The sequence below is a fragment of the Cheilinus undulatus genome, linkage group 6 (genome assembly GCF_018320785.1).
Source record: "Cheilinus undulatus linkage group 6, ASM1832078v1, whole genome shotgun sequence".
Taxonomy (NCBI): Eukaryota; Metazoa; Chordata; class Actinopteri; order Labriformes; family Labridae; genus Cheilinus; species Cheilinus undulatus.
Window position 1 is genome coordinate 9,226,492 of NC_054870.1, and position 17,625 is coordinate 9,244,116.

General features: G+C 39.8%; 1 protein-coding gene across 1 annotated transcript in view; it reads right to left on the minus strand.

Annotated features, from left to right (window-relative positions):
• LOC121510689 (rho-related GTP-binding protein RhoQ) overlaps window positions 1–17,625 on the minus strand; it is a 41,223-nt gene that overhangs the window by 13,318 nt on the left and 10,280 nt on the right. The window contains exon 3 of the mRNA XM_041788855.1: window positions 2,948–3,112. Within this exon, the coding sequence (XP_041644789.1) occupies window positions 2,948–3,112 (165 nt within the window). The remainder of the gene's footprint in view (window positions 1–2,947; window positions 3,113–17,625) is intronic.

The following is a 17,625-nucleotide window of genomic DNA, read 5'->3' on the forward strand; positions in this document are numbered from 1 at the left end:
ATGCTCTTTTAAGCTGTAATAAACCTCCCACCACTAGAGGCCGATGTAGCTTCAGTTAATGGCCGCTGGCTTCCTGTCCCTTGCACTTCACCAGATGTAAATATGGGATGCTCAATAGTTAGTGTGTAGTAGGAACAGTGTGATATGACAGTTTTTTAAATAATACATGGAAAGAAAGTGGTATGTTGGCTGTTGAGGATTAAACACATGTAAAACTACTCAACCATAGTGAAAAGACACCACATATCAAAGCGCTTTACTAATCTGCAAAGAGGAATGAAGGCTGGGGATGCTAGCTGCTAATATTAGCCACTTGGTATAGCGTATATCAGGCTCACATAACACACGCTAACACAAACTTTGTGAGGAATTTGACTGTTTTCTAAGTATTTTCCTGTCTTTGGACTAGATGGTTAAACACAATTTTATTTGGGGGGAAATAGATGCATACGAATATCCCCAGTTATAAGAATGCTGCAGTGCCAGGCTAAAGACAAACCGATACAATCTTACCTCCAATTTCCACATACAGCGTACGTGCCGCGGACCGCTAGGGAATCGTACTATGGAACAAATTGCTCCCTCTCTAGCCTATCAGAGCATTTCCACAGCCGGCGCTCCAGACCGGCAGCAGCACGTGCCTGGACCTACACTTTGCTCCATCATTGGAGATACGCTGCAGGTCTATTTTCAGCGCTGGCCGCTGCCAAACCGTGTCAATACCCATCGATCAGAAAGCTCCAGAAGAGAAGTCACAAACGTAAAATATCCGGTTCTTTCAAAACACAACACAGTGCATGGACTCCTGATCGTAAACCATCACTATATCAACATTATGTCTCATCCTGCAGCGAGAGCAAAGAGTCACTGAGAGGTCAGTGGGTCACAGAGCTACAACGGTGCCATTGACGAGGAAAAGTTAACTTTAGGGGATATTTATTTAAAGAACTTGCATAAAACCACAGATACTTTAAGCAAACATCAACCTTTTAACTTCTAATGTACTCACCCAATGGCAGAAGCAATAATATCATGGTCTTATGCCGGAAAGGATGATAAATTAACCCCAATCGCAGTTCTCCTGCGATCTCTTCCTGCTGGTCAGGACTGCGCACCACAGCACAGCGCTCTAGAATCGCTTCCAGAGGGAGAGGTTGCTCACCTTAGGTCGGACCAAACCCGCGGCACTTTTGTGCGCGGCGCAGTCGTCCTATGTGGCAATTGCAGTTAAAGCAGCACATAGCTGTATTAAAGCTGTGACCACGCAGACAGAGCGGCCTACAAAGTAAACCACTCACCATGGCTGCTCTTAATGCTAGAGTGACACATGCTGAAGACGAGAATCAGACTGAGCCGTTTTCTGTCACACATCACTCTGCTAAGCTAACAGCTGCATCAGTTATGCCTCTTGTGGGCACTACAACTCAACGCATGTATTTAAACTGGCGATGATGGTGTCACTATAATCCATTCAGTGGCAGAAATTTTACCAGTGATGGTATAGATACTATTTCACTGCTAACCACTACTATATCCAGTTAATTTACGAATATTTTTATGAAAATTTTGATCAAAATTAATCGCAAAAAAATGAACTATACACATAATTCTGAAAACTTGAAGCTGGTGTTTTAACATGACCCCAAATTAATAGCCCCAAGAAACACTGGTTTTCAAAAATTCAATGTCAGGGTCATCAGTTCGTCCCATTTATGTTGTGCCTGTGTAAACTCAACTAGAAGATTTATAATGTTTTATGATGTGATTTTAAACAGAAGTCCTGCTGCCTCCTTTCTGTTGTCTGCATGGCGCTCTGAAGGCATCTGTGTCCACTGTCTTTCCAGTCAAATCTGCACCATGTAATGTTTATTTACTAACCACTACACCACTGTTTTCTGCAGCTGAGTGATTCTGACATATCTAAGAGCATTCACCTGCAGAGTGGGGGCCCGTTCAGTGTTTTCTCACCATGAGGGAAGCTACTCTGTTCAGACAGGGTTTTCCTCCTTAAAAGCAGCCTTTTGATTGTTTCACTGTCTGAGTGAACTTTCAGTGGGTTTGCTGTCAGACTTTAGATGACTCACTCTCTTGTGCTTTAATGTCATTTTCATTGATCATCCTGGAAACAAGACTCTCTGCCACTGTGTTTTGTTTTCAGGTTTTGTGACTGTTACTTTTTCCGTTCATGTCATCTTAGATACAATTTTTTATTTTAAATTTAAACTGCAGCTATAACAAACTCAAGTCTTTTTGGAGGGCTTTCTACAAGATTCTGAAGTGTTTCTGTGGGAATTTGTGCCAATTTATCCTTTAGATCATCTATGAGGTTGGACGAGAAGGCCTGACCTGCAATCTCCATTCTAGTTCATCCCAAAGGTACTCTGTGTTGAGGTCAGGGTTCTGTGCAGGCCAGTCAAGTTCCTCCACACAGACCTCATCAAACCATGTCTCAATAGTCCTTGCTTTGTGCACTGGGGTTTATTATGCCTTCATTTAGAGAGGATGACAGTGGATAGCGCTGGAAACAGGGATGAGAGAGTAGGGGAGCTGCAGGCTGGACGTGAACTCATGCCATCCACGTACATGGAGCAGGACCTAACTGCACTCATGCCTCTTCCATTCTTTGCGGCTTGAGAATATTTCACCAAGCTTTTATTTTTTTTAACTAGCAAAATGTAGTCACAGATGCCCCAAATCAATTTGCGCAATGTTTTCAGAAAATGTGCTTTTGATCATCCAAAAAGGGTCCAAAAAACAAATCATCTCTGTGACAGCCTGTTGCACATATTTTGTAATAACAGATCTATGAATGTAAAGGGAAAAAAAGAAAAAAGAGAGGTATTATGTGAAGGCCAGGTATTATACATAAGAAAAAAAGTCTCATGGAAGCAGCAGATCTCAGCTGAGCATGAAAACTAGTGCTATGAGTGGGGTGTGTGTCCCTAACCTGGGTGCCGATGAGTAGGTAAGGGACACTGGGTGCATATTCCTGCAGCTCAGGCACCCATTCCTCACGCACGTTCTGGAAACTGGCGGGGTTTACCACCGAGAAGCAGATGAGGAAGACATCGGTCATGGGGTAGGAGAGTGGCCTGAGGCGGTCGTAGTCCTCCTGGAGGAAGACAAAGACAGAAACACTGAAGGTCAGAGGAGGACAGGCAGTCTGGATGATAGAAACGATTCATTTCCTTTATCTTATTGGTCATGAATTATTTAAGTGTGTAAAAATGAGCTCTGAATGTAGAGCTCCTTCACTACGGCCAGGAGAGATAATGTTACTCTGTGATGAGCAGGCCTCTCAGCAGTTGGTAATCTTACCAAGATGTTAATTATGATGTTTCCCAAACCTTTAACACATTTCCAGACACACAATTTCTCAAAACTTTAAACAGGAAGTGAAAACATGTCAAAACTCATCAAATGTCTTGTACAATAAAACACATCATTCAAACCACATTGTCTCCTCACAACTGATTCCTCCCACCAACGCTCAGATATCACATGCTGTTGTCTTACAGTGCATAAAAGAGAAACTTTGATTTGATCAATTCAGAACACCAACATCAAAAGCGTTTATGAATGTTTGGCTCTATGAGGCCATGTTACATATTCAAATATACAGAAGTGTGTGGAAATTAGTTCCCTTTTTTGTCTTTAAATAACACTTACCATGCTACATGTATATGCAGTAGGATACAGTACTTTTAGGCAAGTTTGGGTCAAAAACTGAGGCTAATGTGAGGAGTAGATGTGGTAATTAGGTCGCCTGAGGGCACTATCATGCAGAAAGGAGGATTGACACAACCCAGGTCGTGCTCTGGATGTCCCTGCATATTACCGGTGGCATGGGAAAATATTCTGTTTTTAAAAAATCATTAAGCCCAAGAGGTGGATGTGGCCAGTGAGCATGGCCTACGGTACCAGTGACACAGGTAGTAGGGTTGAAACAAGCCCCCAGTCGTGCTGTGGTTCCCCCAAGGGCCCAAAAACTGCTTGCAGTCTCCAGGTGTAATACCAGGGATGAAATAGTCAGGACAAAAGAGACGCCATCAAGCTTGACCTCGACTGCTGAGCACCACCCTCCCAAACCTCTCCAGCCCCTGGTAGTGGCACATCAGGCCCTGTGATTAATCCTTAGCAGCCTACATGCCTAAAACTTGCACATGACTGTACAACATACAAATTACCTATTTTACATATGTGCAAAATCAGTCATTTTTCCAATGTTAGCACAGTGAGACACACTGAAAGAAAATCAGTACACACAAAGAAAAAAATAAAAAAATTCATTACTGTGATATTGGCTAGGCCTGGGCGACATGGCCTTAAAATGATGTCACAGTGTTTTTCTTGCCTTTGACAGTAATGGTATTATATTGCAGTATTACAAAATCTAAAAGAGATAATGCTCTTAAATCCAAATTCAAGTGTTATAATGCCCCTTTTCCCCCTAAAACAGGCCTTTCATTGCATATTCAATTCATATCCAAGCATAGGAGCACACAGTACTTCTTTCAAACAGCGCTCCACATTTTCATCTTTCCTGCTGAAGTATGTGAAGCTGCAAATGACTTAAGCACATTTCCTGATGAGGGTGTTGACAATAAAGGTGTTTTGCAAAATAACAGCCGTGGGCTTTTATTGACAGAGGTAGTGTTTTTAGCATTGATTCAGCTTAGCTTTGGCTGCCTTAACGGGTGACTCTATGCAGCTAGTTTAAACATCCTGTTTTACTGCTGTAATAAGAAATTTAAAAACCTTTAGCAGATTATTCAGACAAAATATGTAGAAATCTGACCTAGATTCAAAAACAGAGGAATCAACGGTTAAAGCACAAATAATTCAAACTATCTTATAAATGAACTGTGTGGGAGAAAAGAGCATGAAAATAGATGACCTTCACATGAGAGCTGCATCCTCTCTTTCTGACAGAAACAATTACAGCTCATTTCACATTTGCACGAGGCGTCACCACAAGACACTGAAACACACAAACGCTGTCGTCTCAGATATCTGTGTTGTATAAACGTCTGATTCACAGACGCAGGCTGTCCTCTGTGTGTCAGATCAGACTGTCTCTGTCCTCCGCAGAGATAAACCCTTTTGACAGAGTGTCCCACTCACACACACATGAATATTCATGATCCGTCTCACTTCTTCCCCTGAGGGCATGGTTTGCTGCTCAAAGACATAAACTATCAATGGACCTACAGTGATCACACATGACTCCAACAGAACAAATCAATCTTTTTAAAGGGAAACTTACCGTCCACATCCCTGACATCAAGCTTAATCGCATGATTTCACCACCCTGCAGTGTTACAGAGTTGAATCAGCTATGACTTCTTCGGTGAGTCTCAAACAGTCCAACACAATGACAGAAACAACACTAAGAGAAACGTCCTGAACATAATAGAAAATGGAAATGAGTCAAAGGACACAGATTCTCCTGCTGCAGATCAACCCTGGCTAGACTGACACCTGCTGTTGTGAAACCAACTGAGAAAGTTAAAGTGACTATAAATAAGACAGGAATAAATTATGGGAACTGCACCTAAGAGCGCTGAGATTTATGAGCTGTTCATGAGTTTTCACAGATCACACTCTTGTGAAAGTTTTCATAGAATTCCTCGTAGCTGTATCTCAGAGAGACAGACAATCTGGGATTATTTCACAGGACGGCTGAGTGCTCTGACAGTTATTTATGTAACTGAACTGTGAGTGACAAGTTACCTCACACTGCCTGAATTTGTTGATGTGATGAATCAGTCATGAATGCAAACCATCTGCTGCTCCATGCAAGCTGAGACAAACCACGCGGCCCTGTTTGAGAAACACTCAAGACTTGCTCCGGTTTTACAGCAAGTCAAATTCTAACATTATTATACCTCATCATGTTTTATGTAGCCCATCTGTCTGTAGTATAAACTACACATGAATGTATGTCCAGGCCGGTCTTGTGAAGGCAGTACCTCAAGAACGATTTGAGGGATTTGCATCAAACTTTGCAGAAATGTCCACTCTGACTCAGGGATGAACAGCTTAGAATTTGGAGGTTATAGGTCAAAGGTCAAGGTCATTGGTCCTTCTGTTAAACCCTTGCTTGTGCAATTATTCAATTTTCAACTTCAGTTATGATTTTGGTTTCCCAAAATTTTGCAGAGATAATAAAAACTGAACAATTACTGAGCCCATGTGGACAACTTTTTTCCTCGATTTTGATGTGTTTCTTTGTTTGCTACGTTTTGACTGCCGCTTTTAACAGTTTTTCTCAAAAACTGTTATTTGAAGACTGAAACTGTGATATACTTCAAAGAAATCTCTGGAGTGAAGGTTACTATTTAAAAGACTTATTATTTTAAGAAATCTGGCCAGTAGACCTCGTCGGCAGCATATCTTGTTATTTTACCAGAAGAAAAACTGATAAAAAAATAAAGAAAATCTTAAAAAATCTGGTGGAAAAATATTGAGGGCAAGCATCTCACCTTAATTTGCCAACTACGTCTGCATTTTTATGTGCATACAACCACCGTATGAGATCGTTCATGGATAAAAAAAACACTAATCTCATTATAGCTACAGCAGAACAAATGCAGTCTAGTACAGCCTCTACAGATAAACAGAGAGGGAAAAGTCCACTGCTGCATGCCCCCTTTGATACAGATTTTAGCTCGCCGTCTCACACTGGATTCATAATGAAAATATACAGTAAGCTGTCCGAACTCAGCATGATTCAACCAGGATGACTGCGTTCTTTATACCCCCTGCTCCTGTAACAAGACTGCTCAACACAAGAACGTTTACTGAAATAAAACTTTAACGCCTCCATTTAACAAAATCAAGATTGCAATGAATCAAAAATAATGTAAATTCATCACTATGACATCATGTGCCACAGATTTAACCACATTTAATCTCATGAAAACTACAAATGAACGATATGCCACATTCAGTGGCCCCTATGTAAAGTATGAAGGGCTGGTGCAGGGCAGAAATCTGTTTAAGTCCATGTGTGTGAATAGGTTCAAGAAAAAATATCTAAAATGGGGGGAAAAAAAGGTCAAAAGTTTTGATCATGGTTAAGAAAGGTTGAAGAAAAAGTTCATATTGGTGCTTTAGAGTGATCAGAGGACATGGAGACATAAAAACGTTTGGTACCTAAAAATGTTTGCTTTTATGAAATCAACAAAAGTCCATATTATGTCTCTAGTTTAAAGTTAATCAGGGGGCCTCAATTTTAAGTAATAGTTAAAAGGTGTTTGTTCTTTTTGTTAGGGAAATTTTTGGTTTTATTAAATACAGAGATCTGTCAGTAATTAAACTGCAAAAACTCCTTTTTTCTGTAACTGTGGGAAATTTGTGCTTTAAATCATCTGATATTGATCCTAGGCTCTTACTCTAATTTTATTAAAACCCTATCGTGGAAGATTTTGTGATATCTGAGAATACTGCATCACCGTCCAAAATCGATATCCTATCATACCGTAACATAACAGGTGATTTACACCCCTACCTGTTACCAAGGGTAGGGATGGGGATCCTGGTCTAACCTGGTTTCAGTTCATGGTCTTTGTTGGGCCTGGCTCAGGCTTGACCAGAGAATTTAACCTGTAGTTCTGCCCTTTTTAAAACAACATCTAAGGGCAGTTGCCCAGCTGGATATGAAATATTCCATCCTGTATATCAGCGTTATTTCCTTGGACTAAAAGTATGACTGAAAATGTTTTTTTCACGAGGAAGACGAGTCTAATTGTAGCTAAAGATGCATTTTTGATGACAAAAAATTTAACTAAAGGTAAGTTTAGTTTTCATCAAGGAGACTAAACAAAACCAGGGGTGAGTATTAAAAACCGGTACCGATATACCAGCACCAACACACCTGATACCTAACAGACCAAATTACAAGAAGGATATTGATACTTTATTTCTATACTCTGCCACCCAATGAAATGCAACAAATACCTTATGGAACTGGTGCGATTTACATCTTAAGTCACACCAGTTTCCTTTCTTATCCCATGTTTGTAACCTTATATATAAATTTCTGTAAACCATTCATGATACCCAGACAGCTTTAATTTTCCTGCTGACTTTCAACACACATTTTTCTCTCAAAAATACTGATTCACACACAATTTTGGCACTAGCATGGTATAAAAAGTATTGATTTAGCAGAAAAACCCTAAATGATATGATACCCAACCCTAACCATGACTAAAATGTAATTTAGTTGTCATCAGACATTTGAAACCCAGGATATTTCTCTACCATGGGTGATTTCATCAAAACACAACGAATCTGTAGCTCTTCTGTAGCAGTAAAAGGGATCCAAGGTTTTGGAGGGCACATGGAACACAAAAGTATAATTTAGCACTAGATTCAGACAAAGAGAATAAATATTTTGACTGAAATGTAATCTCTTCTCGATTAAAGTAGGGCTAAAATGTTTTTTTAGTTCTTGTCAGCTATAACATGACTAAAAATATAATGGGCAGAAAAGATGTACAACTATTAAACATTAGAACACTGCTATAGATGTGTGAAACAGCCCATCTGCTGACTACGGTGAAGTCATGTCAACCATACCCCTAATATGCACAACTGGTGTCCTTCTTTAAGCAAAATTGGCAAATTATTCACCGTATACAGTGTGTATCCATTTAGACATTAATAATCCTTTTTTCTGAACCAGGCTGTAAACACACTTCTACTTTCTAACTGGCACCTTACTTGTAACCAGAATCCACTGGATCACCTGGCACATGTTATAAAACAACATCAAACCTCTCTGATGCTAACATTAACCTCACTGGAAGAAGATGTAACACATACATCATGTGCTCTCCTCCCCCTCAGGCACTCTATATCCGTCACATGGGGTCAAGTTCACTGTGTTTGTTTGTGTCTCTGTGTGCTGGTGACCTTTGCTTGCACAAGTGAATCCTGCGATCCCCACTGAGCTGGAGACATAAAGAATCACAGTGTTAGACCATCAGCAGTTTACTGTAAACAGGCCCTGAGCTGTTCTGAGACACAGCTCTGTTTCTACAGCACACCCCAACACTTCTTCCAGAGATCGACCCTCAGAGAGTGTAAATAGAGACACAGTGAACACTCCTACACAGCTCCTACATCTCAATCTGAAGTCTGATCAGCGCCCTGTGCAGAAATGTTTACACTCATGCTGCTGTGAAGGTGCTCTACGCTCAACTTTCCTCTGTGTCGTATAGCTTTAATTTTTAATCCCTGAGACATAACAGTCTGGGGAATGTACAGTAAATATTAGGATCACAGCAGCTTAACTTCTCCCCATACATGTCCATACGTCTCCATCAGGGCCAGACTGTGCGTCTCCTCTCTGCATCTCTGGACGAGCTCTGCTGCGCCTCTGCTGTGTCGACTCGGTGACATACGAGTGTTATGATACCAGTGAGTCATCCCCTCCTCCCCCCATCACTCTCCTCTTTCTAACCGTCTCCTTCTCGCCTCCTCAGGGCTCCATAAACCGGCTGTGTCAACAGAGCCACAGTCGCCCGCTCCAACATGGCCGCCGGGTGGGAAAACAAGCCGAGACATCCTCGGAAAGGTCATCCTGTGATCTGTGTTCTGGATTTAACCTCAGGAATAAAGAAGCTTTTTACTCTGCTGGTCCTTTAATGGTGATTAATGATGGTTAATCAAAGCCTGATGCACTCTGTCTATTCAGGCATGCAGAGAGAACATCCTTTCAGACTGCATTCAGAAATCACATCCTCTAATGAAGCCTGTAATGGCAGAGGAGCATAAACTGTGCAGATGAATGAAAACCTTTTATCTTCATCATTTTAAAGAGCAAAATTTTACTCATCCTTTGAACAATGGATGACCTAAGAACTAATAGACTGACAATGACGTGTTATTTGACTTGTTATAAGACCAAAATGAATGGCACGTTGCTCCTATTTACAACCATAAGTCAGATTCTTTTGCTCCTGTATTAAAAGTCATCATTAAAATACAAAATCAATACATATGCAGGGTTGCTGAGATGACTACTTTTGTCACACCAAGCGCTTTAAACCAGCAATTCTAAACCTCTTGTCTGTTAAGGCAACCTTCAAAAATGGAAAAAACTCAAGTCAACATTGTCCAGATATATCTGAAAAAGTAACAATATACATTCCTTTGCCAGGGGATCATGTATTGATAGTATTAACATAACAAATCTGCAAGCAATCTCTTAAAACAACTGATGTCTTGTCTTATAATAGAATAGTCCTGTAGACATTAAAGTCCCTGTAAAGTTATAAAAAAAAAAAAATCTGTATTTTACATTTGTTGTATAACTGGCCATTGTGTTACGAACCACCAGGCCAAATTTTAGTCATAAAAACATCTTTGAATTAATAAGATTAAGCTTCAAAATCATGAAAAATGAGGCAGGAAAATTTTCTATAGGATGATGTGGGTGTGTAGCTGAATGGAGACCGAAATGGAGTGGTACAGTGATGACCTAAACCACACGTAATTTTGTAGGCAAACCCGGAAGTTAACACTGCATGGGCTCTCTCTGCAGCGAGCCTTTGGGATTTTTCAAAAGGTTTCTATATCATTGCCAAAAATAAGATCTGCGCCCAATTAAAAATGTATGGAACTTAGATTTATTGTTCATAATCTTCATACAATTAAAGCATCATGTCATGCTATACTGAACTACAGATGCAAAAAGATAATAAAAAAGTTCAAATGTGGCACTTTACAGATGTATTTTATGCCTTAGGAAAAAAAACCTCAAAATCTCTTGAGCTTGTGTTCACCAGAGACCTTATTCCAAGCATTTAACAAAAAACTCCCATAGACGTCCAGACGAGGGAACCAGAAGTGGTAAGATGTTAGCTCCCTTCATTGTTTTAGGACTTCTTCCTGCACCACTCTGTCCTCTCAGATCTTAAAAAAGTTCAGAACGCTGTTGCTTGGCTCTCAGCAAGAGCAGAGAGACAGAAGTTGGGGATTACATTTACTGTTTTCTGGTACAAATCCCTCGGTTATGATGCTTTTCATGACCCATAGACTGTATGGCAGGATAATTCCCATAGACTGTAGAAAGAATTGGACAAAGCCTGTGTGACGTCAGCCTGCTTACAATAGGCGGACTCAAACTGCTTTTGAAGCCAATCCGTGGAGGGCTCCATATTGAAATCGCTTTCTCAACCGAACTTTGGATCAACCTAACAGCAAACCCACTAAGCTCGACTTCCTGTCAGCTAGCTAGCTAGCATTCTGGTTGACAGAACGCACAACGCTTAACAAATTTATTAGACCACCTGTCATATTTGTCTCAAGACCATCCAGCATCATGAAGTGCTTTAATGCGGACTCTTTCATTTTCAGTGAGCTCTCCACGTTTTATCATTTTGAACAGGAATGAGGGATTTCAAACTGAAATCACCCAAATTTGAGCCGGCTCACTGGGCTTCTCTGAGAAGTCAGAAATTAATCAAGCATAACATTCAAGCACTAAAACTCTTTTTCTGTTCAGGAATGCAAGTAAATAACTATAATTTGACATATTCATCAAGAAATATTAATGTGCTTTACTATTTTTTCACTTTTTTTGTAAATCAGTACATTTGACAATTCATGGATAACAATAATAATTATATTTTAACATTAAAAATATCATTTGGGTTAAAGAGCTTCTACATATTGGTGTATTAACCATTGCAGAAACATAAAAAATGATTTTGGTAATTACCAATGCTGTTAATTTAGGACAGCTGTGGCATAAACCTTACTTTGGTTAGGGTTAGGGTGGTCTAATACATTTGTTAAGCACTGTAGCTTCTGCCTGTCAAGCTATCTGTCAATCAAACAAGATGCAAGCTGCCGACAGTCAGAGCAGGAGATGCAAACGCCTCAATGTCCAGACTGCAAATTAACTGCGCTGTGAAGGCACCATGACTGTTTTTTCTATTGTCTCTTTTTGGTCAATTTAAAATTGTTAATGAAGACTTTATATATAAATATATATAAACATATTGTAAGCGGTATGTTTAAAAATGTTAATGTTTCACTGGGATTTGGTGTAGGCTTTTAAGTGGACCATAGGGTTTAAAACTAAACCAAACATAAGAAAACTAAACTTCTAAGAAAAATAGAGCAATAAATAGAATAATAAAATTAAAATTAAAATTAAAGCAACTCTACCAGAGTATCTCTCGAGTCATTTTTGCCTGTCCCAAGCCCAGATAAAGGAGGAGGGTTGGAACTGTGATGTTATAAAAACAAGAATCAACAGAGGCAAGTTCATTTGTAGTTGTACACATATTAAGTGTTTTTTTACTCACGATTTTTTCTCTCTCATGAAGTTTTCCCTCTCTTCTGCAGTGTCCATTACAATTAAATGCATACTACTGATTATGCAAATTAGGCGGTTGCGTCATTTAGCGACTTCTGGCAACTTTTAGGACAGCCAATAGCTATTTTCCTTACTGAGAAGTTGGCAACACTGAGTACACGACCCACTGTTAACCACCAGAGAAGAAGAGAAGCAGCCTCTGTGCTAAGAGCTAACAACATGGCGAAGTTATTCAGTATTTACTGGGAGGATAACATGAGAGTGTGTAGAATTTGCCCTGCAAAGGTCCTGAAGGGTGGAAAGAAGTCTTCAACTGGTCTTTAAAGTCACTTAAAGTCATCATCCTAACCATGTTAAAATGAAGCAGTAGTAGCCGCTAGCGTTAGCTGCGGGCATTAGGATCTAAACAAAGGTTAAGACGAGGCAGAGTGCTGATTGAGCAGGCATTGGAAACTGCAGAAAGTTCATCAGAGCCAGAAGGCAATGCTAATAATGACAAATCATTCTGACAGTCTCCTGATCCAGCGCTGCTTTCACAGACGTAAACCTGCCTGCTCTATTTGCTTTCATTCAGTCTGATCAACGTTAGGAACAGAAGTTACAGACCACGGTGGACTTTACATTCTTAACCTATCTCTGATATGACTTATGTCAGTGCATATTTTTAATCTTTATGTAAAACATCAGCTCTATTTCTGACTTATGCAGCAAAAACAAAAAAAGAAACACCCAAAAATCTCCACTTGTTAAGCATGACAGCCTGTTATCATTTGTTTTTATGTCTGATTTGACATGAGTCAGCTGAATCCTTGTTTAGTTAATTGAAATGTCAGTATGACCACTTGTCAAGAATTTATTCCAAGGGAAAAGGGGATAATGTCGGTCAGAATTAGTTTTAAACATATGCTCACTACATATCAACCCCTTCTTACCCCCAGTTGTGCATACATGGAATAAACTTATTTTTTTAAATCACACAATTGAAAAAAAATTATTGGTTATTATCGGTTATTGGCCATCAGGAGTAGGAAATTATCGGTTATCGGTACTGGTTAAAAAAAATACTTATCGTGCATCACTACAAAATATGATTGATATCGGTACTGGCTGATCTTGCTCGTGTTTCATGATTGGTATCTGCAGCAGAAATCTGTGCGGCATCCCTGTTTTGTTATATTTTCAAAAGTGTTTTTATAGTGTTCAGATGTATTGGCTGAAAATGTGTTGTAAATGAAACATTTGCTACCCTGGAGAGACTTCTAAAGTGTACAAAGTTAAAAGTGCAAGCTGAAGTGTATCTGCAGAGTTCCTGTTTCTCTGTGTCCGAGCAGCTGAGCGGTGACATTCCCAGCGGGTTTAAACCCTCTCCTGTCTCCCCCCTCAAACCTTCATATCCTCTCGCACATGTCACCCTCCCTCCTTTCCTCCCCAGCTTTAAAGTCTGGGAATCAGTGGGCTACTTTGGGCTGCTGAGTAAAAAAAGATTCATCAGACTGTAAGGAGAGGAGGGAGGTGAGGTGTTTAAAGTGATTACATGAGAAGCAGCTGAGTGTGACATCATCTGAAGAGTCAAGCACAGGAGGAACAATAGAGGGGGAGCTGTCAACGTGGGTCCCACAGGGTCACAACTCCTGATTTCCCCTCCACTAAAGCGTTTCCATGGTTACCACAGCACTCAGCATCCACCTCCTGTTTCCTCCTGCTCCTAGTCAGGCTGCAATGCTACAGCAGCAGCAGGAGAACAAATGAATAACTAAAGAGTTTCTCTTCTGTGTCCTCTGAACGATCAGAAAAACAAAGACCTTCATATGGAATAATTCAATATGGCCGCCTTAGGCAGTGATGTGGCAGCATGTATCAGTAAGCAAACAAACAACAAGAGACACAAGGCTGCAGCTCATTTCCAGCCACGACAATCTGTCTCTGACAAAGGAAGACAAACAGAAGTTGGTTTTGATTTGATCCCTAGTTAACAACCCTCTTTTGTAATGTTCCCAAAATTACTGATGATTGTGTAATTTTTTTAAAAATGAAGCAAAAGATCAAAGAAATAAAAATGTATCAGGCATGCACCAGCAGTAGGCTGTAAACACTTGGCTTCTGATTGGCCCCTCTGTCAGTGCAAGCTAATCTTGTGAACACAAAACTATGAGAGTGTTTTGAGGGATCTTCAAACTAAGCACAAACGTCCACTCTGACTCAAGGATGAACTGATACTATAGGTTATAAACCAGAGAGGAAGATCACTGGACCTTATAATCCCCCTTGCATTGAATATGGTATCTAAAAAAGACTTTTAGGGATTCTCCACTCTGACTCAAAGAAAAACTAATTACATTTCAGAGATTTTAACTCAGAAATTAGAGTCAGTGTTTAATCTGAAATATTTGAGGGATTTTCCTCAAGTTAACTTAATTACAGGATGCTTGAGGGTTTACTTTCAAATTTTGTGCAAATGGCGACTCTGACTCGAGGATGAACTGATTACATTTTGGAGGTTATCAGTCACAGATTACAATCACTGGTCGTCATTTTCAGGGTGTATGCAGAACTCAAAATGAAGACTTTTCAAGACCTTTTTGAAGAACCCCCTTGAACTTTTTAAGACTTAAACATTGATGACCACTCAACAGTCACAGAGTTACTCTGACCACTCAACAAACACAGAGTTACTTTGATGACTACTCAACAGTCACAGAGTTACTCTGACCACTCAACAGTCACAGAGTTACTCTGATGACCACTCAACAGACACAGAGTTACTCTGACCACTCAACAGTCACAGAGTTACTCTGACCACTCAACAGTCACAGAGTTACTCTGACCACTCAACAGTCACAGAGTTACTCTGACCACTCAACAGTCAGAGTTACTCTGATGACAACTCAACAAACACAGAGTTACTCTGACCACTCAACAGTCACAGAGTTACTTTGATGACTACTCAACAGTCACAGAGTTACTCTGACCACTCAACAGTCACAGAGTTACTCTGACCACTCAACAGTCACAGAGTTACTCTGACCACTCAACAGTCACAGAGTTACTCTGATGACCACTCAGCAGTCACAGAGTTACTCTGACCACTCAACAGTCACAGAGTTACTCTGATGACCACTCAGCAGTCACAGAGTTACTCTGACCACTCAACAGTCACAGAGTTACTCTGATGACCACTCAACAGTCACAGAGTTACTCTGACCACTCAACAGTCAGAGTTACTCTGATGACCACTCAACAGTCACAGAGTTACTCTGACCACTCAACAGTCACAGAGTTACTCTGATGACCACTCAACAGTCACAGAGTTACTCTGACCACTCAACAGTCACAGAGTTACTCTGATGACCACTCAGCAGTCACAGAGTTACTCTGATGACCACTCAACAGTCACAGAGTTACTCTGACCACTCAACAGTCAGAGTTACTCTGATGACCACTCAACAGTCACAGAGTTACTCTGACCACTCAACAGTCACAGAGTTACTCTGATGACCACTCAGCAGTCACAGAGTTACTCTGACCACTCAACAGTCACAGAGTTACTCTGATGACCACTCAGCAGTCACAGAGTTACTCTGACCACTCAACAGTCACAGAGTTACTCTGATGACCACTCAACAGACACAGATTACAAAAATAAAGTTTTTTTTTAATTGAATGAGCAAGGTATCACAATTCAAAAGGCTCATTAGGATTAAGATTCATAACCCAGATCACATATCACAGGATGTTAGTCATTTAAAGACACAAAGGCAACAATTATTATGGTACAGAGACCCTGATAGAATAAGTATTATGATACACGTTAGTTTTATGTAATAAACTTCTCTGATAAAGAATTCTTAACTGTTAACTGTTCTTTTGGGGCAGTTACTGGACTGTTTAATTTTAAACACTCATAGAATTTTGAATCCATGGGATAAGTCTTTGTTATCACAGAAACCATTAGTGCATCTGTCAAACTACTGCTCCATCTTTCTGAGTCTGACAGCAACAAGACAAAGGAGAAGACGTCCATTAGCACATTAGAAGAGAAAGCTAAAGTTCCCTTGAAGGTAAGAAGACAGAAAGCTCTCTGTTTCATTTCTGGTTGATCATCAGCATTTAAATGGTCTTTACATCTGATCAAATATCAGAAACAAACAGTTAACTTTAGGACTCAATGTTCTACAAACTCAAACAATATCAGAGTCTCTGGAAAAGCCAAACTAAGCTGCTAAATCAGTTATTTGACCAGAAAAATAAAAGCTTCAGCTGCTGTTGTGGAAAGAACGTACAACTTAAATCACACAGCCTTGAAATGCTTGGTATTTTTTGCTTTTTTTTTTTTTTTTTCATTTTTAGAGTAGATTTGTGCTGTCATACTGTTGTTGTTTGCTGTAACTGGGATTACTGGACTTTTCTCTGATTTATTTTTCATGTCAGACCAGATTCACAAATGGAGGATCCTAAGAAAGAGAAGAGTGGAAGTGGCATTATCATGAGTTCATCTGAAGTGGTGAGCTTTTTTTAAAACTGTTAAAATTACAGTGAGAAGCCTAATGTTTAGGAGCATTTAGTCAAACAAACTTAGTAAAATGGAGCATAATATTAAGAAGGAACTCCTGATCGGTTTTTATTCAGCTGATTATATAAAAATTGTTTGATTTTTGTTCACTTAAAGAATACTCAGCCATCTTAAAGCCCCATGTTTTCCACAGAAGGGACCAAACAACAGTTGTGATTTTAAATTCCACTGGTTACCACGGTTACCAACAAATGTTAGCTTTGTAATCTAGAATCTGACTGTTAAATGTCTCTATTATACACCATTTACTCACTGAGCCTTTAGAAAATGAACATAATGTGTTTATTTTAAGGACCCTAGCAACAAAAGTGTGAGTACCGTGTTGTAACTGGTCTGATTAAAGATGAACACGAGCCTAAAGTATCAGCTCAGGTGCAACTACACTGAAATGATCATTTATCATCATATTCATGGACAGAGCTGGGAGGGGGAAGGGATAAGGCAATTTTCTGTATAAATGTTGTAATATACTGTACAGGCTCTTACTACTGAGCTAGACCAAATGATCCAGATTTCTAAAAAGAGCTGCAACCCATCACTCTGATCAAGACTTGCTGGACAAAAATAAAGCTTGCTTATAAAAGCCTACGTTCAAACTGTCTCAGCTGGTGCAACACCTTAACTGTTATTAGAGCAAACTCAGTCATTAGTAAGAACTTTGGTCCTAGATAGGCTATGTTTGAACTGCTGCCACCCATAGGAGATCATCATGTAATGT